Genomic DNA, 26,730 nt, shown 5'->3' with positions numbered 1-26,730 from the left:
TAAAAAACGCATAAATAAATAAATAAATAAGTGCCACATCACCTGCTGCATCAATTGAAGCTACACCCCTGCACATTCTTTCCATCTTTTTCTCTCATCTTCTCACCTTTCGGGCGATTTGTACTGGGATTAGCTTCCCAACCCTGACCTTGGTTAATTTAAGGTTTTCCATTTGCTTTTGTAAGAGCGTTTTTTTTTGCAGAGCTGAAGACAGAACAGGCTCATAACTTATAGGTGTCAACACCACCGCAGCTCGGGCTGTGAAAGCTGGGGTTACACGACGCCAATGGGAGTTAGTTTTAAAACAAAATTGACACAATATGATTTCTCTATTACTGACAGAGGCTCGTAAAAATTCTACTGCCAGTCAAGCTGTGGTCACTAGGTGTCTCTCTCGCGCACATGATGAGACCATTGACACAAACGACGCACTCGCTGATGTTTACTCGAAGCCGTCATGGAACACGTCACATGACGGTGGGCGGGCCCTGTAGATTGGGAGAGCTGTGCTGTCCTGCATGTTGCTGCTGGCTCTCGAGAAGCAGCTGCAGAGCTGAGGCTACGATGAGGAGTTGTTAAAGTTGCCGAGCATGGACTCTGTGAGTATTTCCTTTCACGTCACGGGCACTGCCTGTCATGCGTGCCCTGCAGGGGCTTGCAGGGGAGGTGGTCCAGGCTGCAGGCATGGGCTGCGAGGGGGAGGATCTGTCTTGCGTTGAGTGCAGCTGCTCCCTCTGTCTCTTGTTTCAGAAGCCCATTCTCCTGGTAATGTGTGGGGCAGACCAAACTGCACATGGAGCAAGGTGGTGCTGAGGGCGGTTACTTCGCGGTTAATACACTGCAGTTTTATTAATTGGTAACCAGGAAATACGTACTGCAGGTTTTTAGAAAAATGTTATGCATGCTTAAAAACGTAATGCATGTTTTATTTTGTACATTTTTCTTTGTATTGCCTCCATTGAAAATAAATGCAATGCCATGTGTTGGATTTTCACACGTGAAGGGACAGTAGTGCAGGAACTGTATGTTATCAGCAGATTACTAGGGAAGACTGAAGCTGAGGAAAATACTTTTTAGAGCTGCGATCCAACACTAGTTTTGTACAGCAGAAGTGCACTGCCTTTTAGGGAAAATTCTCATTAACCAATTTTAAATTCGTTTTCCTTGTGAATTTAGTGCTGTGGTAAAGAAGAATTGAGTACTGGAAGGAGTATTCCCTCCTAGGCAAAAATGTTGGATTATTTTAAAGTTCAAGGCCTGATCCAGCCCCTTCATTCGCTGTGTGATGTTGTGCAGATTGTTTTATTTCCCGGCTTCTTATGAACCATTCTAAGGATTTCCATATAAAACGTCACTGCTACATTTTTTTTTAGCCATTAGCACTTTGCATGTGCCACGTAAGACCATTATAAATAGAGAGGTGAAAAACACAACTGCGAATGCTTGCACGTTTCTAGAGAGCTGTCAGCTAAGTATATTTGCCATAAATGGTTGTTAATTATAGTTACATCACTGTTTCTTACTGTGATTGGTGGTTGTTGGGGGTGATGTCTTTATAACTCCATTGCCTGGACGGATGCATTATTTCTTTTGAAATAAGTCCAAACAAAAAGTACTAGGCTTGGAGAAAGTTAGTGTAAGGTGGCATTAAAGTGGAAAACAAAAGTGGCATGACATTAGCTTTATAGTTAAGTTATCATACCTTTCTACATAACTCACTCCATCTGCTGAATTGTCTCTGTGAATAGTAGGTGCTATTTCCCAAATCTGCGGTAGCTGTTTTATGGACACCTGTTATGAAAAATATTGAGTTGATCCTGCAGGGAAGTAAACATATGACCGACAAGCCCTAGGTTAATTATACTGTCTTGCTCCCTAGAAAGGTCAGAGGTATTAGATGCATGTTTGAGTGGCGTGATTGCAGTGAAAGAGTGTTGTCTTTTGTTAGCTATCTGATATTCCTCTAAACGAAGCTGCAGTCAAAATGTCACTGCTGTAAAATATTAAAACCAAGCAAAGTGTCAGCACCATATTTTCTTCTTTCCTCTGCCGTGTGTTTGTGTTGAGCAACCAAACTCGCATTTCTTCCATTCGTCTAGCTTATGTACCCTTATTCATCGTGTACCTGGCATCCATGTGATTGATATACTATACTTCCCTGTGTGCCATCTGTACCTCCTCTGCACTAATTCACTGTGTGCCTAACCACTCATGTGTCGGATTTATCCTCTGTGCCTGTGTGCTTTAACCTCACTCCAAGTCCTTTTGGGTTTTATGCACCCCCCCCCCCACCACCACGCAAGTTGCTATGCACATTATCCCTGCATCCAAATTCCTGTGTAGATGGCCTAGGGGGCACCTCATTTAATTACAGTATTGACAGTATATCTTCAGCTCATGACCAGAAACACAGAGTCTGTGATGACATGAAGTGGCTGTCCTAACCTGGCCCATCTTATGTTACTGTGTGTCAGGCATCCCCTAATTTCCTGCAGCCTGATCTTCTTGCATGTGTTTTAGTTCTTTCCAGTGTCTCCCTTCATTAGCAGGAGCCCACGATGGACAAAATGGAAGCTTGCTGCAGGTAACAACGTTGCCAGGTGGTTGCCTGCTAAAAGAGACCTTCCGGTCATGAGCAATTTCAGTACAAGTATTTTAGGCTAAGTATTGTTTAGCGCTTCTCCTTGTTTGGAGGGCAGCCTTTTGCTGCTTGTATGGTCAGTACACTCGGAACCATTGAGGTGATGTCCTGTTCCAGACGATTGTCACTGTTATAAGAGCACCAGATCACCAAATAACCCTGAGTAATGACTGATATTTACAGCAAAAAAAAGGTGTCTCGTCTGGATAATTAACTGTCTGTTGAATGCCTTTCAACATTATGAAACAAATACCTCTGTATTGGACATATCTATCTTGGCACAATTATGTCTGTACTGGGGAATGCCTGTGGTACAAAGGTCTGCTTTGCAAATATATGTTTGCTGGACTCATTGTTTTCTGGTGGTCAGTTGGGATTGTTAAAATATCTAGGCTGTATCACTCAAATGTGAGTTTTGGGCAGAGATGTTACTCCAGCAAAATGTGTATTGACAATATAATGTAGGCGGTAAAATGCTATAAGTGTTCTTGACAACGTGGTTTTATTTAGTCACAGTGGAAAATAAAGTGAAACACCATCCAAGTTTGTGGTTGTAGGGAACTCGCTGTCAAACCTAGCATATTAAAATTCCTTTAAAAAGACACACACAGCATGCCTGATACCCTCTCCCTCTTGACATGAGTGTTTCCCCCTAAAGCTACATCCAAAAATGAAAGTATAAACCTGTAAAACTAGTGCCCATAATTGGCCACGTGTTTGAGAGCAGTGCATGTAAATCAACCCATTTGGATCCCATGCAGGTAAATTGAATTGATGCCACATTGGTACCTTGGCACTGACCCGCCTGGACAACTGTTGGAGGCGCCTTTTTTTTTGGGCATCCCTGATGTTGAAGCACTAATGGTTTCAGAGTTGCATATAGTGTTGCTTTACATCAACTCTGTGATTAAGAAGGCACATTTGTTTGTGAGCATGCAGAGACTGTTTTGTATCAGCACTCTTGAATTTAAACAGATTTTCCTATGTTTTTCTTTAGAAGGGGGGTTTAACCATGGAGAGTCGAACCAGTTGTGCGGATCTGTTCCATCCTCTGCAGCAGGAAGAGGAGACACCAAACAAACCAACGGACAAGAAGTTCAGGCTCTGGTATGTGGGATGGTCTTCACTGGATCGGAGGACCACGCTGCCAATGCTTCCCTGGCTGATGGCAGAGATCCGGCGCCGAAGTGAGAGGCAGGAGTTGCCTGGGTGCAGCGCCCCAAGTCGTGAGGTGCAACTGCTGCTGGGCATCCCTCACCTTCGTTGCGTCCCTGTGGCGTGCAGTGTGACGAGCCCGGCAGTCTTCATATTTGAGCATAAGGCCCAGCACATCTCGCGCTTCATCCACAACAGCACGGACCTCACCTACTTTGCGTACCTGATTAAGGCTCAGCCGGACAACCCTGAATCGGAGATGGCATGCCATGTCTTCAGGGCCACAGACCCCAATCAGGCAAGTGCCAGGGCAAATTCATGCAGAGCCTCCTGTGGCAGGCGCTGAGCTGCGTTCCATGCATGCTGAATGGAGTGATGGTCAGATTCAAGCTCACACAATATCATACCTGCTTTCTCTGCAATGTTTCTTACATATTTGGGCCTACCACACAGTTTAGTAGTGTCATGCATGCATCGCGTGGAAGCAATTGTAATGATATAAGAGTAAGTGAAACAATGTTTGCATTTTTCATATAGCAACATGTCTCTAACAAGCATTAGAAATGCAATCGGGCTCGGATTTATTTGAGTTTGAGCTAATGGCATTGTAAATGCCAATGTATTGTTGCTATGTGTTATGGAGTGTGTTCATGTGGTGTGTACTGCCAGTGATCTCCTTGTGAGTGTGAGAATATTGCACCGTTACTGCCTGTGATGTCCTTCTTGTGAGTGTGAGAAGCTTGCACCTCTGCTGTCTGTGGTCTCCTTGTGAGTGTAAGAAGCTTGCACTGCTGCTGCCTGTGATGTCGTTCTTGTGAGTGGGAGAAGATTGCACCTCAGCTGCCTGTGGTCTCCTTCTGAGTGTAAGAAGCTTGCACAGCTGCTGCCTGTGATGTCCTACTCACTACTCTACTCACTACTCTACTCACTACTCTGCACTCACTTCTCACTACTCTACTCACTACTCTACTCACTACTCTACTCACTACTCACTACTCTGCACTCACTACTCACTACTCTACTCACTACTCTACTCACTACTCTGCACTCACTACTCACTACTCTACTCACTACTCTGCACTCACTACTCTACTCACTACTCTACTCACTACTCTGCACTCACTACTCACTACTCTACTCACTACTCACTACTCTACTCACTACTCTACTCACTACTCTGCACCCACTACTCACTACTCTGCTCACTACTCACTACTCTACTCACTACTCTACTCACTACTCTGCTCACTACTCTACTCACTACTCTACTTACTACTCACTACTCTACTCACTACTCACTACTCTGCACTCACTACTTTACTCACTACTCTACTCACTACTCACTACTCTGCACTCACTACTCACTACTCTGCACTCACTACTCACTACTCTACTCACTACTCTACTCACTACTCTACTCACTACTCTACTCACTACTCTACTCACTACTCTACTTACTACTCACTACTCTACTCACTACTCTGCACTCACTACTTTACTCACTACTCTACTCACTACTCACTACTCTGCACTCACTACTTTACTCACTACTCTACTCACTACTCACTACTCTACTCACTACTCTACTCACTACTCTGCACTCACTACTCTACTCACTACTCGACACTCACTACTCACTACTCTACTCCTCACTACTCACTACTCACTACTCTCTACTCACTACTCACTACTCTGCACTCACTACTCTACTCACTACTCTACTCACTACTCACTACTCGCCACTCACTACTCACTACTCTGCACTCACTACTTTACTCACTACTCTACTCACTACTCACTACTCTACTCACTACTCTGCACTCACTACTCTACTCACTACTCTACTCACTACTCACTACTCGCCACTCACTACTCACTACTCTACTCCTCACTACTCACTACTCACTACTCTCTACTCACTACTCACTACTCACTACTCACTACTCACTACTCACTACTCTACTCACTACTCTCCACTCACTACTCTCCACTCACTACTCTGCACTCACTACTCTGCACTCACTACTCACTACTCTGCACTCACTACTCACTACTCTGCACTCACTACTCTGCATTCTGCACTCACTACTCTGCACTCACTACTCTGCACTCACTACTCTGCACTCACTACTCACTACTCACTACTCTGCACTCACTACTCTGCACTCTCTACTCACTACTCTGCACTCTCTACTCACTACTCTGCACTCACTACTCTGCACTCACTACTCTGCACTCACTACTCTGCGCACTCACTACTCTGCGCACACTACTCTGCACTCACTACTCACTACTCTGCGCACACTACTCTGCACTCACTACTCACTACTCTGCACTCACTACTCTGCACTCACTACTCTGCACTCACTACTCTGCGCACTCACTACTCTGCGCACTCACTACTCTGCGCACTCACTACTCTGCGCACTCACTACTCTGCGCACTCACTACTCTGCGCACTCACTCCTCTGCACTCACTACTCTACACACTCTCTGCACACTCTCTCTGCCCACTCACTCTGCACTCACTACTCTGCACTCACTACTCTGCACTCACTACTCTGCACTCACTACTCTGCACTCACACTCTGCACTCACACTCTGCACTCACACTCTGCACTCACTACTCTGCACTCACTACTCTGCACTCACTACTCTGCACTCACTACTCTGTAGTAGTAGTAGTAGGTAGTAGTACTGCCTGCTGAAATGCTGCTTTTTTGTTTTGTTTCTTCATTGCTGCAGGCAGAGGCTCTCATTCATACATACATGAGAGCAGCATCAGGATTCGCCTGAGCGCCCTAGATTTGCGGTCCCAGGGAGACCCTGAGCCTGTGACTGCTGACTAGGGCCATGACTGAAGTTGTTGTTGGTCTGTTTAGGCGTATGTACTCTAAGACTTTGTAATCCTGGCTTGCTTGGGCATCTCTTCAGCTAGTAAAGACAGTGACACAGAATATGAATGGGTGAGGAGTGACCCTATACGTTTCCCGATTACAGTCCTTTCATTGCCGACCTCCGAAATCCACTACGTAATACAAGCACAATTCCTGTTTGATCTATACAAGACATATGGGTATGCATAGGCATTAGTTCCTATAAACTTGAGGAAGAAGTTATCCCAGAGGTTCTCCTTCAAAAAGATATATAGGGTCAGGAGCAGGCAGGCGTCTCCGCGTAGGAGGTGACATTCATCTTTAATGGTGAGCACTGTGAGGAGGAGAGTCTTTAGACCTTGGATTAGCTCAGATTTACTCTTGTAGTACTCCTGGTTTGCGCATCAGGAGTAATCCGTGAGTACTATCAACGAGGAGCCCGCACCTGCACAATCTTTGCAAGTCCGGCTAAGAGTATAGTTAATTTACGATTTCGCTCTTATGCTTTACGCTTCCAGGTGTTGTCAATCAGACATTCCTTTTTTAGCACATTATATTGGACCCACATTGAAACATGGTTACGATTTGTTTTTTCTTAAACCGATATACCATTTTTAGGTGACTTGTACTTTTGGACAGAGATACTGTGACGTACTTATTCGATGTAGGCGTCGGCCTATCGTCGTAATGAAAGTCCTACCAGTCTGCATGATTGTTTTCGATTTTGGCATTTCATCGAAAGGTGGCTTTTGTTAATATAGAGATATCATGCGAATATCTTTAATTAAGGGACAAAGCTCGTATAAACTCTATAGCTATGTTTTTTCTCAGTTGGTTTACTTAGTCAACGCCTCTGCATGTTAAAAGCTGCTTCTTATTATCTCGCCGAAAATGCCAAATGATCTGGGCATACGGTCAAAAGCCGTTTGAGGAAGACTGCCCCAGCGTGCCAAACTCAGAACGTGCAATTTGTAAAGTCAATAGTTCCACCTAGTGGCATAAAGATATTACAACTAGAGTTTTCATTTTTTAGGTCCGACCTTGAAACAGCTTTGTCCTGCGTCATGTTTTTTCCCCCAAGAACTCAAACAAACAAGAACTACAGTGTGGACGAGCATGTATGAGTCATCTTCTGTGAGCCTCGCCTGCTGCCTCTCGTCATTTAACATTGAACGCGCTCACCGCTGTGAACGCGTTCGCATCATCTGGCTTGCATTACACGGGCACTCTGACAGCTCGTAATTAAGATTAATCACTCTGCCATGCACGTTCTCGCACACAAAATGCCACATCGGGCACGCGTACATTACTTACAGCCTATCACTTCAAGGCTACTACATACACAGCACAGGGAAGACGAATCACTGACCAGATGCCAGAAAACGCAAAGGAATGTGTGGAATTCCTCTCACCAAGGCCCTTCTTCTTCTTCTTCTTCTTTTTTTTCTTATAACATTAGGATCTCGAAACTCCTCCCCCAGGGGGAGGAGTCCGAGCCCTAAAAAGGAATATATTTACAGTTTCAGTGATCTGTTATAGAGAATTTGCGCAACCTCCTTCAAATGACTTGGACGATACAGAGCTGATGTAGGATTAATGGGTAGGTTGTGTTCAATGTCAAACGCCTTTTATCCCTGAGTGACAGTTCTATTAGTAGGAGACTTTGCAGAAACCGGCCATCATGCAGGATAAACTAGAGGGCATGCTATGCATAGCTCTCTTGGCCTAATTCTAGTTATTTTGTCCTGTTGCCAGTCATGTGAATAAGTAATGTGAAGAAAGATATCTTTGCAAGCTGACATTGTTAACAGTGTTCCCAGGTGATTCATGGAAATGTTTTCATTTTCTTGTGTTTTGTTTCAGTGCAAAGCAGGTCTGGGCCTATTGCCCGTGCTGCAGTGTCACGCCTCGTCTCCTTGTGGCACACCTTATCCTTGTCATGTTGCACATTCCGCTTGTTTGTGTTTTTACTTTTCTAGGAATCGGGCTTCTCGCAAGGTCTAACTTGCATTGGCGCAAGGATTCTGAAGGTCGCTCACTGAACAGTGAAAGCCAGTTTAGCGTCTTGAACATGTTTGAAGGATTTATTGGAGAAGGGACATTTCTGTTCCAAACTAGGGCCTGTCTAAACCGTCCCACAATAATACCTGGTGAAACTAGATCAAGCAAAGGAAGTGGTCGCATTTCAACGTGACTCATTTTTGCTGTGATCTCCAGTTCGAGACATACGAAAGTGTGAACCCCTCTGTTTTGCTCTGTGGTTAATGTCGAGGTTGCTGGAGTGAGAGCCGTGGGCGCTGTAGTTCACAATGTACCTTGAGACAGGACACAGCAGCGGGAAGTGTCACAGTGCGTTAGTCTACGCTGTGCCTCTGATGAGCCTCAAGTGTGACTTGGAGGAGATATTGGTTTCCATTGTGTGCATGAATGAATGTCCTTGTGCAGTATGAAACATAGGACACATAACAATTGTCTTAGAACCGAAACCATGTAATCAAACTGGATATAAACTACTCTGTAGCTGTCAATCTGAACTTGTTTTCTGAAATAACGGTGCAATCAAAAACTCTCATGTTAGTTTGATTTCATGCCATAAACAAGGGGTGTTTGTTACTTGTTTTTTTCTGCATGCCATGAGGGTGTGATTTGCAAAATAAAAGAAGCTTAAGATGCATGTAGGGTGGCTACTGACTGGAAGAAGCTAAGCTGGTTCTAGAACAGCCAGGCCTTCAGATTCACAGGAAATGGAAAGTGGTTTATTCTTGACATGGGACACTGTGCCCTACTCTGTGGCTCTACATAGGGAGAGAATTCTGTCGCATTTGGATTTCTTTCTGGGTTAGGAGGTGAATTTTAGTGTGCCATCAGCTGGCTGTTATGCCACCATATGTCTGTGAAGCTTACATTTGAAGGTCTGGTATTCTCTGATTACATGATATATACCTTTAGCAGTGCTTCTTTTAAGGAGGCTTGTTTGGTGACCAGTAGAGAAGTCAGTCTTGATGGGCTAGGTTAGGGGGTAGTGTTCGAAGCAGGTTTTGCACCGCAGCGCGGGGACACACTGGCCGAGTGTAACCATGCGCTCTATAAATGTGTTTATTATTATTATATCCCCTAAGAACGAATAAACTGCATTCTTACTATCTACTTGTATTTGTGCTGGCTGGAGTTGACTGATTCAGGTAGACGGTTGCCTTTGTCAGTGGCGTTCACAGTTGTTCTAGTCAAGGATTTGTTATTTAACTGTTCTTATATTAATGAACAGAATTTACACATTTATAGATGTGTCTGGACACCCTTCAGCTGCAGTTCTTTCACTTTACCTCAAAGACGTGAGTGACCTGGATACATTATCAAAGTGTTAATCACTGTGGCACCAGCATGCTTGTATTTCGTGTGTTGCTTAAGGTAAAAAGACTTACATGTCCATGTGGCAGGTCTGTGTGGACATGTGGACTACACTGAGAAGAGCAGTTACTCTTGGCTGCAGTGCAGCGTTACACTGAAGCTGCATTCCAAGAGGAAGCGGTTTGTGGATTCTGAGGCTTCTTAGCATTCAGGTCGTTGCACTCAAAATCTTAAAAATATCTTGTTTTTGTTTTAGATACTTTGTGTTATATTTTTTCATCTGGATGCTTTGGTATGTATAAACATTTAGAGAATCTTCATCAAAATCACAAGTGACTCAAAAACCACTGCATACTGCATCTTTCCAGTATTTGTCTTTTCTCTGACAAATTATTATTTTCTGGTCTTTTTATTCCATTTGGTTTAGGTAAAGAAAATTAAATGACTGGTAACGCAATTAATTGCTTTGTTAAATAAAAACTTAAGCCACATAGGTTTGTTATGTGCAATGCATTGTTTTCTTGGTAGGCTGTACGCCGTTTTCTTGCCAGCTTGAAAGACTAAATTTAGTTAGTGGCGGAGGGTCCGCATGAGTACTTTTATTTCCCTATAAGTTCATTCATTGGTATCTGTTGAACACATTAACAATTGTGTGAATTAGTGCAGTTGTTTCAAGGGTTTTGACTCCTTCCATTTTGAGTAATTTTTGACATTTCACATATAGCGGAAAGCACTGGGCCAATGTTATTTTCCTGTAGTTGCTAATCACGCACTTTGGTATTGAACTGATTGAGTAACTTTTTGTCTGGCGTCGCTACCTCTCAATTTGAATATTGGATAAAGTATCACCCGCAGTGCATTATTTGAAATGCCAATGAACTTTTAACACCTTGCCTAGTTTTTCTCTGTTTACATCTCTCATCCACACACCACTAGGATATGCACTTTCAGTAACGTACTACAGCCTTTCTTTTATAGTTTGCTCCTCTTGTATCTCTTTTTCCCTCCCACCAAAACTTCCACTAGGCATTCTCTGAATTCCAAAGAGCCCTTGTCCCTTTTCAGCATTTATGGCCCATTCTATAATTCTAACTTTATTAATTGGCAAAAAAAATACATCTTTAAATTTGAGGCCCTCTCCAAACTTACTACCTACTCCAAATGGCACTCTAGTTCCACCCTCTGGGGAGTGGACTCTAACCTCCCCCTTCATATTTATTTAATGCAGTTTTATAAAGCGCTGTCTTTACCCAAAGGTGTCAGAGCGCTTTAAAATAGAACCAAGTACGTTACATAAGGAGAATTACACACTAGCAAGTAACAAATACTATCAGGCTAAGAGGTAACCTCGCCACACTTCTATAAAATCTCCTGTAATACAATTTAACCCTCCTTGATTTACCAAGCCCCTCCCTGTTTAGGCCAATTTAAGTACACAGAACTTTCTGCCAGGCCTATTCTCAGTTTGCATCCTCATTCCGTGCACTTTGCAAGTCCCTTTTGACTGGCAGTCATTGACACGTTACATCTGCACCACGTGCAGTGGGTGTGACTCACCTGGCCTTCAGCAAATTGCATCGCTCTCTATCAGAGACCATTGTATTGTTGGGATGCTCCTCCCTCTGAACATTTCCTGCCACAAAGGCAGTAATTACACGACTGGGCGGGTTCAGCCATAAAAGCAATGAAAGGCCATTAACCACTTCCCCGCCCCACCCCATCCCCATTGGCAATAAAAACAAACATTAGTGAAATCTCCAGCAAAGTCAACATTCACCTTCCGATTACTGGCAAAGTGGAACATAAAAAACTTTTTTAATTAACCAAAGAATGTAGATTAAAGACAGTTTTGTTTTCTTAAACCAACTTCCACAAAGAAATGTTGCTCTGAAAACTGCAAGAGGTTTGTTGAAAATCTGGAGATGCATTTTCGTTCAGAACATTGTTTGCATGAACGAGGTGTATATGTGGGTTTTAAAATTATATTGGGGCTGGTTATTTTATACTTTTGAGCACCCTTGAAGTGAACATATTTTTATGTACTTTGCTTACATGGCAGGAAAACGATTTGTTTGTGTTTCACCCTTAAAAGAGAAAAGAAAGTGGCCATCTCTCCTTCCAGCATAATGACAACTGCTTGGGAGGTCTAGCAGCGAGCTTGTAGCAGCTGAGACGTGCTAGCAATGACCCATTCAGTGATCAGTATTTTTAGCTGTCACCTCACGGTACACACCCTAAAAATAGTGTGTCGATAAACAACATATCAAGTGACGTCCCAGGGAGTGTTATCACTACATGTGACATCACTTTAAAGAGAATTGGCCTATATTATAGTGAAAGTTACGATTCAGTATTTGTTATGTAGGACATGTATAGAAAAAGAAGCAATCAACGCGTTAAACCATGGAGCCGGTGTGATTAAGGCTGATTTGTACGTTATTGAGTCAATGAAAAGTCCAGGTGCTTTCATGTCAGAGGTTGTGTGGATCGATATAGTAGTAAAGTATGGTATAACTTTGGTGCTAAAAGATGTTCTGGTCAACATGAGTTTTGCCCTCTGGGGCGAGTTTATCTGGAGTTGTCCCAGAGTTGTATTTTGAGTCTGTGGGGTACAAAAGATATTGTGCTCTGGTGTCTTCTTTGATCACTGACCATTGGTCAATATTTTTACAGACTCCGTCCATGGGACATATCATAGTATTTGAAAATTTCTCTTTCAACTCAGAAAAATGTCCAGCAAGACACGGAATTCTCTTTGACGGCAGGCTTGTTTGTGGTGATTGGCGTATAATTTTCCGTGTTTCAGAGTGAACTATCTAGCCAGGAGTCTCATTCCTGAACGTGTGTTTCATTTTATGTAAAGGTATGTTAGTATATTCAACGTACACTGGTGGTGGCTGTGAGTTTGCTGTAATCCAGGGTTGGCAATGCTGTCTGGAGCCTTGCTACATTTTCAGGATGCCCGCATAGCGTTCATCCACATATGACCCGAAATAGCAGTCCTTTACATAGTGAGTGGCTAGCTTAAAATCTGGTATTGAGATAGCCTCATACCAACTTTGGATCCTTCATGGGAACTCGCCACACATTTCCTGCGTTGTTAAGGATTTGTGTCCTACGCTACACACTAGGACATTTTTGTAGTTAGGCCTGGAAGTTTGCATTTCAGTGATTATTTGATGTAAGTAAATATAAATATGATGTTCTTCTCACAAATAAGGGTTTTAGGAAGCAATCGGATTGGAAATCATTTCAGGCTCTGTGCCGGTTTAAGTAAACTGAGGAGGCCACTTGAAATATGTTTTCAGTACCAAAACATTCAAGCTAATATAAGCAATGGCAGTATGGACCGAGCCCGCCATTACACTATTTTTTCCTACAATTTAATGTTTTTGCAAATACAGCTATCTACAATAGTCTGTAGGGCGTATAATGAATTGTTTGTTTTTGGAAACTCGTGGTAATTTTTTAGTTTTTAACTGCTGGCTGAGTTTCATGGCACGAGGCACCTATATGGATGAAATATTCAACCTACCCTCTTGCAGCAGGCATGGTAAGACAAATAAGGTACACAGCTTTGCTTAATGGCAGCCAAAACCCTAAAGAGTAATTTAACTTCACATTTTATATTGTACCAAGTGTTGGGATTAGCAACATACTTTGTCCTATAGCTAATAGACGTATACCATACTAAGGCACTCCAGTCTTTTCTCATGAGACTGGGTTCATAGCTAATAGAAACGGATTTTGCAATTACATCAATTTAATAATTCAGACTGTTGGAAAGCACAAAACCCAAATAAAGGCCACAGGTCCTGGTGGCTTTCCAAATGCTGAAAATTATTTAGGAAATTGAGTTGCAATGGGTAGGCAGAGAAAGGGCTTTCTAAGGCTGTGAGAGTGATGATTCGACCAAAGCAGCTACACCCTCCCTATCTATCCTCCCTGTTACACAGCAGCCATTGTGGGTTAGGGAGGAACATTATACTTTCAGCCTTGTTGGAAGAGAGGAGACTGGACATCATTGCAGGAATGCACATTTCGTTCGCGAGGGAAAACAAGTCCTCTCTCCCACTTATTGTATGCCTGAAAACTGTTGTTCCATGAGCTGTAGATAAATCTTATTTTTTTGTTTGTATGTAAGCAGTGTGAATAGTGGAAATTGAGCAACAAAGCAGTGGTGTAATATACAAGCTGGGTGGTTTAGGTAGAGCAAAGGGATGTGGTTCATGGAAAGGTGGAATGTGAATATAGCATTGGGGTTGTGGTTTACAGTAGAGAAGGGACAATTGCAGGAGTGAGGTCTACTGGTGGTTCTGGGCAAAAGGGGGGATGGAAGAGAGAGCGGAGAGCGATGGGAAGGGCACTTGCCTGGGTCCATATGTGAAAATTACTTGGTGATGGTGGTGAGTTAATTGATGCCCACTTTTGGCATGATTCACATTGGTTTCCTTGCGGACTTCCTAATTCCAAATTAAATTATATTCTCTTTTTCTGTCATGCTTTGTCTTATTGAACAGTCTCTCTGCTATATACTTTTTTAGAATAATGAATGCCTTTTATAACATTCAAAATGGTCTGATATTTTAAAGATGTAGAATAGAATCCACATGAAAAACTGAACAAGAATCTTGAAAAATAAAGTGCTAAGTAAAATGAAAGGGTTTTTGCAAGAGATCAGATTGGGGAAGGGCAGCACTTCAGGCGAATTTCACAATGTGCTGTAGCACAAGGAGTGACAGATCCTGGCTGCACCCGATGCAGCAAACTTCGAGAATTTGTAATATTGACTTTGTGATACGGTACAGGTCATATACAGTGGTGCACCTTTCTGAGTAACACCACTTTCTTAGCAATGAAGAAATGTGGTTTGCAGTGCCCGGAGAAGGTACGGGAGGACTTGAGTGCGTTGGACAGCTTTATATCTGAGGGAAGCGCCAAGAGGTTGTCCTGCAAAGGATTTTCAAGAAGGCTATTGTGTAAAATTGAAAGGAGCCAATTGGTCTTGTTAAGCGACTGTCAGACTCTTAAAGGAATCGATGAATACTTTGGTGTGCTCCCTGCTCGAGCATGCTCTGCCAATGATTGACTCATTCAACCCGTATGTTTTCCCTTAACAGAAAAATAGACTTTTAATTTCTTCGTTGTATTTTAAGAATCCGCTAATACATTTTTAGTGTGCAGCAAAAAAAGAGGAAAATAATCTACCCCAACAGGAAAAGAATGAGACCGAGCGTGTCCATTTCTCTGAATGAAAGAAATGTGGTGTTCTTGTCCATGAAAGTAAGATGCAAAATCCATTTGAAGGTATTAATGATGCAGCAGTGTTTGGTGTAGCTTTCTCCAAGGATTTCTCCTAAATTAATTACAAACTGTCCAAACTGAGAGACTTAGTTGTTCACCTTAAAATAGTTTTATTGTGATTTATTTTGCTTAGACATTGGTTTGGGTATTTTGTCTTCAGTCTATTATGACAAAGGCCATCTTTAGTATTTCAGATACAGCTGTGGGGTAAAAGGTTATTTTTGTGTTGTTGGAGGCCGATTATTCAGACAGTTGATTACAGCGTTTAAGAAAACAATTTTACAGACAAAGTACATTTTGAACTGCCAGTGAAATGTGACCCTGCGTACCATGTGCATATTTAAAAATAGTCTGTTATTTAAACACTTTTATTTAGAGACATTCTGTGGTACTTTTCAGGGTCATCCGGTTGAGCTTGGAAAATACATTAGTTTCTGAAAGCACTGTGTGATTGTTTAATTGGTTGTGATTGAACCTGTGTGCTTTCTTGTTGTTTGTTGAGTGGTTTTTTCGTTTTATTTGACTCTGCTGCTGTTGGTTCTACTGTCTTGGTCTGAATTGACCATCTCTCCACAACTTCTCCATTTACGCACCTCATGTGAACATGCTTTTGTTTATTGAGAGGTTGTTGACGGCAGATCAACAGCTGTCAGGATTTCTGTTCCATGACATACACCTCTTCCAATATTGTTTCCCTGTCTCGACTGTCGAGCAGCTTGATCGTACTGCACTGCATTATCATTATCAAAATTGCAATATCATTTGCCTTGTCCTCTGTTACGCTGTATCCACCAGCGATTTAAAACACAAAATCTCAATAAAAATGGTTTGGGAAAAAAAACTACCCCTTTCACGTCTCACAGTTCTGGGCACCTGTGGGCGCTTAAGACTGTGGTGAGGTCTGAGGTGCAGTTATGTTAGAGGTGCCCTGCTCTGTGCTCTTTGAGACCAGCATTCACACTGAAGCATCTTGTTATTGCTTAGACATAAATGTCCTCTGACCTGGCCAGGGTTGCCTACACCTAAGATAAGCAGTCAATAGGAAGCGTGCAAAGGGGGTAGGTGAGTAACTGATGGCAGAGCCGGTACTAGGTGTATGGTCAGCAGAGGGATGCTTAACCTGGAGGGGTAGGTGTGTGGGCCAAAACGAAATGAAATTACACAATTGATCATGAAAGGTTTTTTTCTTTTTTGTGTGCTGCTATGTCTTGTTTTGGAGCTACCAGGGGCCCAGAACTGACTTCAACTTTGCTTTGCTTGTTTGTGCTTGATCTGTAGATAACGGCTGCACTTTCTTTATATGAACCAGTCCTATTCATAGAATGTCACCCGGGGCTAGCAACTGGGTGTTTTTTTTCAGGGTGAATGTGACCTGCCTCTTTGATGTATCTTTGAGTTGCTGTGTTAGACAGCAATCCTCTGTGCTGAGTACCTTGTCGTAGATTGTTTCTTTTATGCCTGAATACATTTGTATATCCTAAGACAGCTTAACTTTCAGAAGTCCTTCTGAAGTCATCGTGATGTCAACATTAATTATTTCTCCAAAATCATCATAAATTGTGTGCAGCACAATGAGTTTTAAGACCCCGGCAAACCATAAAGAAGGGCCGTCTGTACAGTAATGTGTCTGTTTTGAAGCAAGTTTAGACATGTCATCCTACCACAGTTTATGAGGAGTATCGTAGTATCCGGTACCCATCTTCTTTTATAACAGTCATTGCTGTCTTTGTGCTCCTAATCATAAAGAGGCTATGAGCACATATTTGTGCTGGTATGTGCTTTGATTGAAAACCCAGCCTAAAGAAAGTCGATCTGCTGAAATATTTTCTTTTTAAACCAATCTTGTAAAACCATTTTTTTTTTACCTAAAAATCATTTCTTTTAACTTCAGTCCCCTTACCCCATGCTCCTTCTTTCCATTTTTAAGACTCTCTCTACTGCCCCTAGTGATATTCCTGCTCTACTTCATTTTTATGTCCTGGCTTGACAGCGCAGAAGTCGCCTATTTTGTGAGCTTCACTAGAGGGGGCTTTAGGTGCGCCCACATGTTGGGACCTAGGAGTACATGTTTTGATTGGGCAGAAGTTCTGTGCGTCCACAAAAATGTGTTGGCCTCCACACAGCTGTGATCTTTTTGTGAACGTATCTAGCTACCAGAGCTTGAACGTTCACAGATGTGGCACTCTAATGCTATTAAAGTGTCTTGGATAACTAGATAATGTATGGTGTTTTTCTCTGTCAGCAGCACATATGGGAGGAGATCAGTCCTTAACCTATATGGATGTTTAGGTCTAGTTGGACAGTAAAACTCTCACCTGACCTTTTAACTTTCACCAATATTATTCTACTGTTCTTTGCTTACACACAATTACATATCCATTCCCATGCTATTACTGGTAAGGCTTCACATTACCATACAAAGCCAGCGGAGCTGGCATTGCCAATGCATTTCTTACTTCGAACCCCTTAATTCCCCTTCCTCTTTACTCCTTTGTTTTTTTTTTAACAAACCTCATATTTTCTCTCCCCTCCCCATTTTTCTTTTCTTTTCACAAACCCTTTTCCTTCTCTTCCACATCCGTCCTGTTTACCTAGCCATTTAATTTCAAATAACTTTATTTCGGCTTAGGCCAAAAAAGTGAGTGCAATAAAAAATAAATAGCGTATATATCACCTAGAATTATTGGAATTATCAGTTCTCAGCTATTCACAACCATGATTAAAATTACATTAATAACTACACTCAAATTCCAGAGTTCATATATTCAATAAAAACTCGATAAAAGCAGTACGTTAAAATCCAATTTTCCTTTCTTAATTATTTGTCATTCTGGCCTTTAAAATGAACTTTTACCTTTTCTGCAAAAACATATTTTGGTGAATAATGTCTTCTGGCACTTTCATTTTTCTGTAAAATGAGGTTTTGTCATGATGACGTTATATTAGAAAGTCGTTAAAATGACAAACTACCATATGTGCACATGCCTTGCACCTATAAGAAATTGGATCTTTGGTGATAAAGGAATAGAAAAAAAAATATTAGGGGGAAAGACAAAGAAACATAATTTTGGTGGAGTGAGAACCTCAGTGCCGAACATGGGAAGGAGATATCTCATTAGCAAACATTAGTCAGAGGAAGAAGAACAGGGAATAAGAATGAGCCGGAGCTCTCTGTGTTTTCTTTCTGTTCATGTAGAAGGCACAGGCCATGGTCCTTTGAGCCAAAACTGTTATAGGAGATTGGAAAACAACTCGGCTGAAACTATGCTCGTTTTTAGGTTTCGCCTGTCGAAAGCTGCACACCGCGCAGCTTTTCGGCGCAGGCGAAATCTAATGTTTACAATATGTGTGTGTTGTCCCACCTTCTCTTTCCATTGGCTAGCTCCATAAATGGAGGCTAGCCATTGGAAGAGAGATCTGCTCGTCATTCTGCGAGCAGATTCATGGGCGTTCCCGCGATTTTTACTCATCCCGCCCCCTTGCGCTCGTCATGCGGCGGTGGGCGGTTGTTTATTTATTTATTTTTCTCGGCCATGCGGGCGACATTTTTTCGTGGGGCGGGCGGGTCGATCTCTCCTGGCGGCCACTGCCTTGCGGCACACGCCGTCTGCCGTTTCGTGCTGCCTTTTGGGGTCCGGGAGTTCTTCCTTGCGGTGAGTCCTCAGTTTGCCCCTCCCGCCCCTCCTTCATCTCGGATGGCAACCAAAAGGCCATTGCCTGGGGGGGCTTGCACGGAGGGGAGGGGGCGAGGCTCCCGTTGTACGGACCCCCACCCCACGTCGAAGTCATGTGTCGCGGTCTAGGGGGGGCGCAAATGACCCAGTTCACTACCAAGTAGCGGCGGGGTACGCGGGTTTAGAAGGCGTGGGCGGCGTGAGGGGTCAATGCCTTTTGCATCCTGCAGAGCGGAGCACACTGGCAGAGTCACGGGTGACTTTTCCCTGGTTGAGCGGCTCATCGGGGCATGGCGGACAAGTGCGGCGCTGTTGGTGTCCCCCCCTCCAGGCACAGAAGGCAATCGGGGGCGGCGGGGGGTGAACAAGTCATTGAATATGTGATTATGTTTTTCTTTTATGTGTTTAAATCACTCCTCAGTTCCTTTTCAGGTGGAATGAGGACGGTGAGCTGCATATACTCGCTTACTTAGGGGCTAGAGTTTCTGGAAGCACGGGGGTTTCTTTGATTCTAATTTGCTCAACACTTTTTGCACTAACTGCGCACTTATGAGAATCGCTGCAGCAATTGGCTTTAAAATGCCCTAGGAGCAAATCTGTAACGGATGCTTTTAATATATCATGGACCGCTGTAATACTGCTTAGTTCTCCAAAGTGGTGCCTAGTTGGCCACTTTATCTGTTGTAATCAATCTTTGCTTCATGCTTGGTTCGTTGCAATCCCCTGATTTCAGCTTCATTAATTGTGTGAAAATCTAAGGATTGGGAGAGAAAATGTGGCATGTAAGCAAATGACCCGCACTTCCATTCCTTTAAATCTGAAGGGATTGATGCCACGAGAAGCAAATGATATATTAGTAGGAACAAGAGATTTACCAACAGTCACGAGATTAAGCATTGCCGTGCTTCAGTCTCACTAAATGAACAAGGCACTTTGAATAATGGACTTTCATGTTGAACTAGTATCAGGTTAATAGTTTGTTTATATACTTGACAAGTGCGGCGCTGTTGGCGCCCCCCCCCCTTCCAGGCACAGAAGGCAATCGGGGGCGGCGGGGGTGAGCGCGTGCGTGTAGCCACGCGGGGCACTCGCACCAAGTAATATTTGAACATGCCAGACCTGAATAGGGTGCCAGACGCATGGAGAGGCCCAGAAGCGGGTGGGATGGCATTGTGGGTTCTCCGCGCTTTAGAGGAGTCTGTGCTAAGTTGTACTTTTCGGCGGGAAGCTGTTTAGCGAACCGTGAATCCATTGTCCACGTCCAGGGTACTGTTCACTTTACCCTTGACCCTACAGGCTCCATTTCGTAGGCTCATTTCAGCAGGCAAAAGGGGGACCAGCGGTACCACCCAGCTACCTTCTCCCTATTCTGGCTGGTGCTCCGAGTAGGTGGCGGGCAAGGAGTTCACACTCCCCATTCGAGGAGCACCAGTTACCTGGTGGTCTCCCCGGCTTGGGCGCCGGCCCACTCCGGTTGGGGGGGTGGCCTTTGTGGCTCTGCCGTGTGGCAGCAGGCCGGGTAGAATACATTGCCTCGGGCCACCCTCCCCCATCTCTGGCGGTAGGGAGGTGGAGAGGTCCCCCCCTGGCCCACGCTGGGCAGGCTCCCAGGCGGGGTCATGTCGTAGGGAAGCGGGCAGCGAACAAGTAAAGAGGCATTAGATTCACGTGGTAGTGCCCGGCGGGGGTTCAGTACCCCCGCGCCATTTTATTGTCCCCTAGCCTCCATGGCCAGGCTATGTGCGAGCCCCGGTGCAGCCGGGTATGGCACGGCCTACAGGCGTGGCTTGGGAGTGTGGACAAGGGGCGCAGCTATAGTTGCTCAGAGGTCGGTACAGGTCCCAGAGGATATCTTACACTCCAAGGAGCTGGAATGGCCGAGGATATAACTGCAGACAGTAATCCCGCCCGAGCGTGTAAAGTTTGCACATTTCCCTTTTCCCTACATGATAAAGGCTTTCATAAGAACCAACATATGCCTTTACTGATTATGCCTTCTCCCAACGGTCCCGTGCCCCTGGGTGTTTATGTAATTGGTTCGGCTGGCATCCTGTTGCCCTTTCTGGCATAGTTGGTGTTCCTGTGTAACACAATAACCCTTTCGATGTTATCTTAACCCCCACGGTTTGTAAAGCAGGGGACGGGCAGCTTGCCCTGCATCCGGAGCGTGCAGAGTAGAGAGTGCAGAGTAGAGAGTGCAGAGTGGTGAGTGGTAAGTGCAGAGTGCAGAGTGACTAGGGAGTGCAGAGTGCAGAGTGCTAGGGAGTGCAGAGTGACTGCAGAGTGCTAGGGAGTGCAGAGTGACTGCAGAGTGCTAGGGAGTGCTAGGGAGTGCAGAGTGACTGCAGAATGCTAGGGAGTGCAGAGTGACTGCAGAATGCTAGGGAGTGCTGAGTGCAAGGGAGTGCAGAGTGCTAGGGAGTGCAGAGTGACTAGGGAGTGCAGAGTGACTAGGGAGTGCAGAGTGACTAGGGAGTGCAGAGTGACTAGGGAGTGCAGAGTGACTAGGGAGTGCAGAGTGACTAGGGAGTGCAGAGTGACTATGGAGTGCTAGGGACTGCAGAGTGACTGCAGAGATTAAGCTAATGGCAATGTAAATGACAATGCCATTTATCTATCTGTTTTTAAACCAACACATAAATACAAATTTTGTCATTTACAATGCCAATAGCTCTAACTTTTCCAAAGGCGAAACCATTGCATTGTAAATGCTTGTTTAAATTCTTTGTGTATGTTATGTAACGTCAAAATCCACTTCCAGCTATTGTCTTATTGCCCCCTTTACTCAAAATTGTTTAACAGTGATGCCACTAAAAAATTTTGTTGTGTGCAACGAGTTCAAGTGACAAATCTGATCATGTGTTCCACTTGAATATTTGTTTCGTTTTTACTGTAAAGGAAAAGGTTGAATAAAAACCTTTGGAAAGTGGCTACTGACTAGTGCTGCACCGTTTTCGAACTTTTGCAATAAAAATTCTCCGTAACAGAAAAACACAACGGTTTCTACATTTCTAGATAGATTAAAAAGATGTGGCAATTATTGGTATAGTTGAAAAAAAATGGCCAGTACAGCCACTGTGTTTTTTTCAAATGATCACAGGAACATAGGCGAGAGGAGGGCCTGACTGCTTACCCACTTGTCTCTAGCCCCCATCTTGTAGGATTCTTGTCATATTGTTCTGTTTTGAGTTATCAACGTGTTGGTGTCTCTACCAAACAACAGATTTATAACTGCTATATAACATAACATTCTCACAAAGGGACATAAACATATAAAGTTATCGAAAGATGAAGCTTTTCAACTATTGCATTGGTACTCTTAATTTGGTTCTCCTCAAGAGATAGGCCAGTGTATGCCCTAACATGCTGGTCTGTTCCATTGCCTATATACAGATATTAGAAAGTCTGAGCCTCTGCTGATCTTCAGAGATTCTAGCCAGTTTCTCTGAGGCCATGTTGGCTGCAATGGATTAACCAAGACCCCCTTCTTGTCCTGTCAAACCAACAACTTCAACTGGGTGGAAACTGAAACTATACCCTGGCTTGTTCTTTTCATACTCCTCCTTCTCAGCCTGTTGCCAATGTCTTGAAACTGCAATGGTAGTAGTATGTGTTCCCTAAGGGCGGTGGTTAGTCGCTCACACACATTGTCTGTCTAAAGTTCTGAACATTGCCATGAGTCTTAGACCTATACTTTACCCCACATTGCTGATCCATGTTCTCATGTGATTCTGAAAATCCACATATTTTGTATTTATATGTTTTTGAAAGCATAAACAAGACCTCTTGCACTTTGGAGCTTTGTGCAACATAGTAAAGCCATTATTTAGGCAAACTCCATTTACCCTAAAGAAAGCTGCAAACAACAGTGGAAAGCAGTGCCCTAGTGGAAGTTTGTCTATTTGGAATGGTGTACCACTGAGCTTCTTTTCCAAAGTGCAATAGTACAGAATATACGGACAAGTGTTCCTTTTAGGTTTTTCCTTTATTAGTAATTAGTTACTAACAGGCCAGAGACACCACACTGCTATGGTATTGATGATGGGCAAACATACCAGGTGCGCTAACGTGGAGCTGCTCCGTATTGAAATTCACCAGCTCTGGTCTTGACATACGAAAGTATGGAGATATAAACCAAGTTGCATGTGCCTTGTTGTTTCCATCGCTACTCAATTTGGATATCTGACCTGTTTATTATTTTAAAATCCCTGATGAAGTTCAATGACATTTGAACGAAACACGTTGGATGGAGTATGTGCGTTGACGCCAAAACTTTGATCATTAATAATAAAGGAGAAACCTAAAAGGAACACTTGTCCGAATATTCTGTACTATTGCACTTTGGAAAAGAAGCTCAGTGGTGCACCATTCCAAATAGTCAAGATTATTGATCTGAATTGCAGTTGCACCCATCAACGGCAGGTGCAGGATTTGATGTGCACGCCTGTACTGATTATCGAAATTTTGACATACAAGGAACGAAACAGTGTGGTGCGGCTAGCATAGTCTGCCGTCGCTTTGTCCGGTCCCTAGTGGAAGTTTGGTGAAAATTCAGGAAATTCAGTCCGATCTTAGCATATTTTCGGAGGTTATTTAAAAAAAGGGGATGTTTTAAGCAAGAAACACAGACATAGACAACAGAACTTAATAGTTGGTTAGGGCCAACATTTAAACCAATTTTCTTTGAGATTTTAGCAATCTCAGCAAGGGACATTGGGTATCATGTGTGATTGTCAGAGCTGTGCTTCAATCGGGTTACATTCGACTTGTCACTGCTTCTAATTATGCTGATGTTACGGTAATGTGTAATAGAAAGTATATGTGTTGAGGTTTCTTGCATACCTTTTGATGAGCTGTTTCAGGTCAAATATTTGGACTGTTTGCTAAGAATTCAGGACATATGAGTGAATAAGTTTGGCAGGAAAAAGCTTTACTCTTCCAACGCTATCTTGTGTGACTAAACATTACTGCATGAACGGCATCGATATCAAGCTTCTCGTTGATAGTGTTAGCATCTAGACTTTGAATGTGCAGTTGTTAATGTACGATGACTCGCCATCCCAATTCTGCACCCCTGCTATTTATTTGGCCCAGGTTGGGTTTGTGTTTTGTTCATATATCTGTCTAATCTTCACCCACAAATGGGCTGCTATTTAAGTTATTTTTGCAGAAGTAAATTATGTTTTTTATGACAGTTGTATCTTTGTGTTCTCAGTGGGTTTATTTCAAGCACTTTTGCACGCCAATAATCAACTTATATATTCAAATAGCAATAATTTGCAAACTTGAAATTAAGTCTTGCGGAAATTTAACCAGTATTTTGTCCGACTTGCATTAATCCTCTTGGGGCTTTATCAAAGAGGCTAGATCTAAATGGGAAGCAGAATTAAATTTACGCGGTTCATGACTGGATAAGATGTGTTTATTTGACTTAAATTGCGTGACTTGTATACAGCTTTTGAAAAACAAATAAAGTTTGTTGGGAAAAAAAAGCAAATCGGGCACTTGGGATATTAATATGTTGCTGATTGTGGAAGTGGGATTATTGCTCTCTGTGACTTCCAGTGATTTGCTAATATTGCCACCATTTTGGGACTGCATGCTTTGATATTAAATGAACATCTCGTCTCGATTACGGGAACGCTCTATATCTTGGGCTGCCAAAAAATCTGCTTTCTAGGCTTCAGGTGGTAATGAATAATGCAGCGAGACTAATTTTTAAGAAACCCACACACACTCATGTCACCCCCCTATTGTAGAATCTACATTGGCTTCCAATTATTCAAAGAACCAAATTTAAAAGTCTCTGTATTGTGCACAAGGCCGTTCATGGTTCAGCCCCAAGTTACATTAAGGGCCGAGTAGGGTACTCCGGTCAGCGGAGGCCTGCTACCTTGACTGCCCGCGGTGCAATCGATCGTCCTTGGGTGGGCGAGCCTTCTTGACCGTTGCCCCTCAGACATGGAACCGTCTTCCCAGTGAACTGTGTAAGGAAACAAATCTCCTACGTTTTAGGAAGAGTTTAAAAACTGTGTTGTTTCTAGAGGCAGGGATGCCAATCTGAATAGCTCACTTTTGTTCTCACCTAGGTTGACGGCCGTTGACAGCGCTTAGAGACCTCTGGGTGATAATGCGCGATATAAATTCACTGTAACATAACATAACATAACATTACAGTTACCAGTTGAGTTTGTAATTTCAGAGGCACAGTGTTGTATTCCTGTAGTTGTATTTAAAAGATCTCAGAGTTGTGTTCTGGTTCACCTCCATTAAACTATTTAGACTGCATTACATGTTTCAGAATTGCTACTGTCATTCTGGATCAAGTAAGGGGAAGCAGTGATTTTCTATGATAATTTGTAATAAAAATCCAAGACTTAATGCTTTTGTGTAGAAGAAGTATGAGCTCTGATGGGACATCTCGACGGCTAGGTCTGCATGCACAGTGGTGGTCTTGCAGATATGTGTCAAATATAGATGGGTAAGCCAAAACCGGGTTAAGCCTGGCTGGGGCTTGGTTTGGTTGTATTTTGCCTCTAGGCGTCAATTAAAGGATGGACCACAAAAGATCTAGGCCACGGCCTTCTCCCTCTACTTTATGCAGTTTGGTAGGAGAGGAAAATAAAAATCCACATCATGCAGATTAAAGTAGAGTGGCTATGACACACTGAGCATGTATATGATAAAAATGTACAGATTTCTACTACCACTGAACTTGCAGTTTTTTTTCTCCATGTCATTCATTATGCAATTTACATTGTGACTTTGGCTCTTGTGTCAAGCCAGACCCTTGGCACAGGTCTGGATCGGCTCGCCTTACGAGTTTGGTGGCTTGCTCACCTTGTGGACAGTTGCAGCCAACGTAGCTGCATGATCAGCATGCCTTCTGATGCACATGGTCTACACCCCGGCAAGGTGTAAGAACCAAAAATAACCCCACAATAGATTTCTGAGGGCTGCTTTTGGAATGTCATAAATTCTTGTGCCAGGATGGTAAGCATTCCCTTGGGATGTGTTTTGTTCTTCATAAATAATTGATGTTATTGTACCGGTTGTGGTGACTACAGTAAGTAGGAAGAGATTCCAAGAACAAGTGCTTGAGTCAGGATAATTGCTTTGAAATACATATGCGAAGGATCACTACAGTCGCATTGTAAATTGCACTCAGTATGTTTCGCACTGCTTCAAATGTCAAATTGTGCTCTGTTTAAGTATAATGACTAATTGAGCTTGGTTTAATGTACGGTAGTAGTAGATTGTTCTCCTTGAGTGCTGAAGAATAAAATACTATACTGTAGGTAATTCAATACCCCCCCCACTCTAGAGTTAAAAAAAATGTATATCTTGCTGTTGTAATCTTTGTCACCAACATGTTGGCTTGAAGGTGAAAAACTAAGAACTCTCTGTTACTGATGAAAGCCAAGCTTTATTCCCGGATACTTGCGATAGCAATAGTTATTATTGAATGGGCTTCGCCTATCGATGTCTGTCTGCTAAATCCTGACCTAAATAAATATTGCATCCAGTATAATGTATCCATCCCTACACTGCAGGTTAAATCTAGGTAGGCGGATGTGGAATTAAGAATACCATTATATACTTTGTTGATGATGGAGTGGAGCAGTGTGGTGGATGTGATATTTTTGTAGGTCGATATTTCAACCGCTATAGTGACATACACCCCCTATGGATTGCTTTTAAAACTGAAAGGGGCAATGTTTGTGAATGGTCC

General features: G+C 43.1%; 1 protein-coding gene across 2 annotated transcripts in view; it reads left to right on the top strand.

Annotated features, from left to right (window-relative positions):
- Positions 1 to 469: 469 nt before the first annotated feature.
- The window catches only part of TBC1D4 (TBC1 domain family member 4), a 656,292-nt gene continuing 630,031 nt past the window's right edge, over positions 470 to 26,730 (top strand). Inside the window, exons 1-2 of one of the 2 annotated variants that reach the window (XM_078657429.1) lie at positions 470 to 599; positions 3,639 to 4,094. In XM_078657429.1, the coding sequence (XP_078513555.1) occupies positions 591 to 599; positions 3,639 to 4,094 (465 nt within the window). In that variant the 5' untranslated portion in view covers positions 470 to 590. The remainder of the gene's footprint in view (positions 600 to 3,638; positions 4,095 to 26,730) is intronic. The other variant, XM_078657428.1, reaches the window with a different exon arrangement.

The sequence above is a fragment of the Lissotriton helveticus genome, chromosome 8 (assembly GCF_964261635.1).
Source record: "Lissotriton helveticus chromosome 8, aLisHel1.1, whole genome shotgun sequence".
In the NCBI taxonomy this organism is placed as follows: Eukaryota; Metazoa; Chordata; class Amphibia; order Caudata; family Salamandridae; genus Lissotriton; species Lissotriton helveticus.
This window is presented reverse-complemented; position numbering and strand designations above follow the sequence as displayed.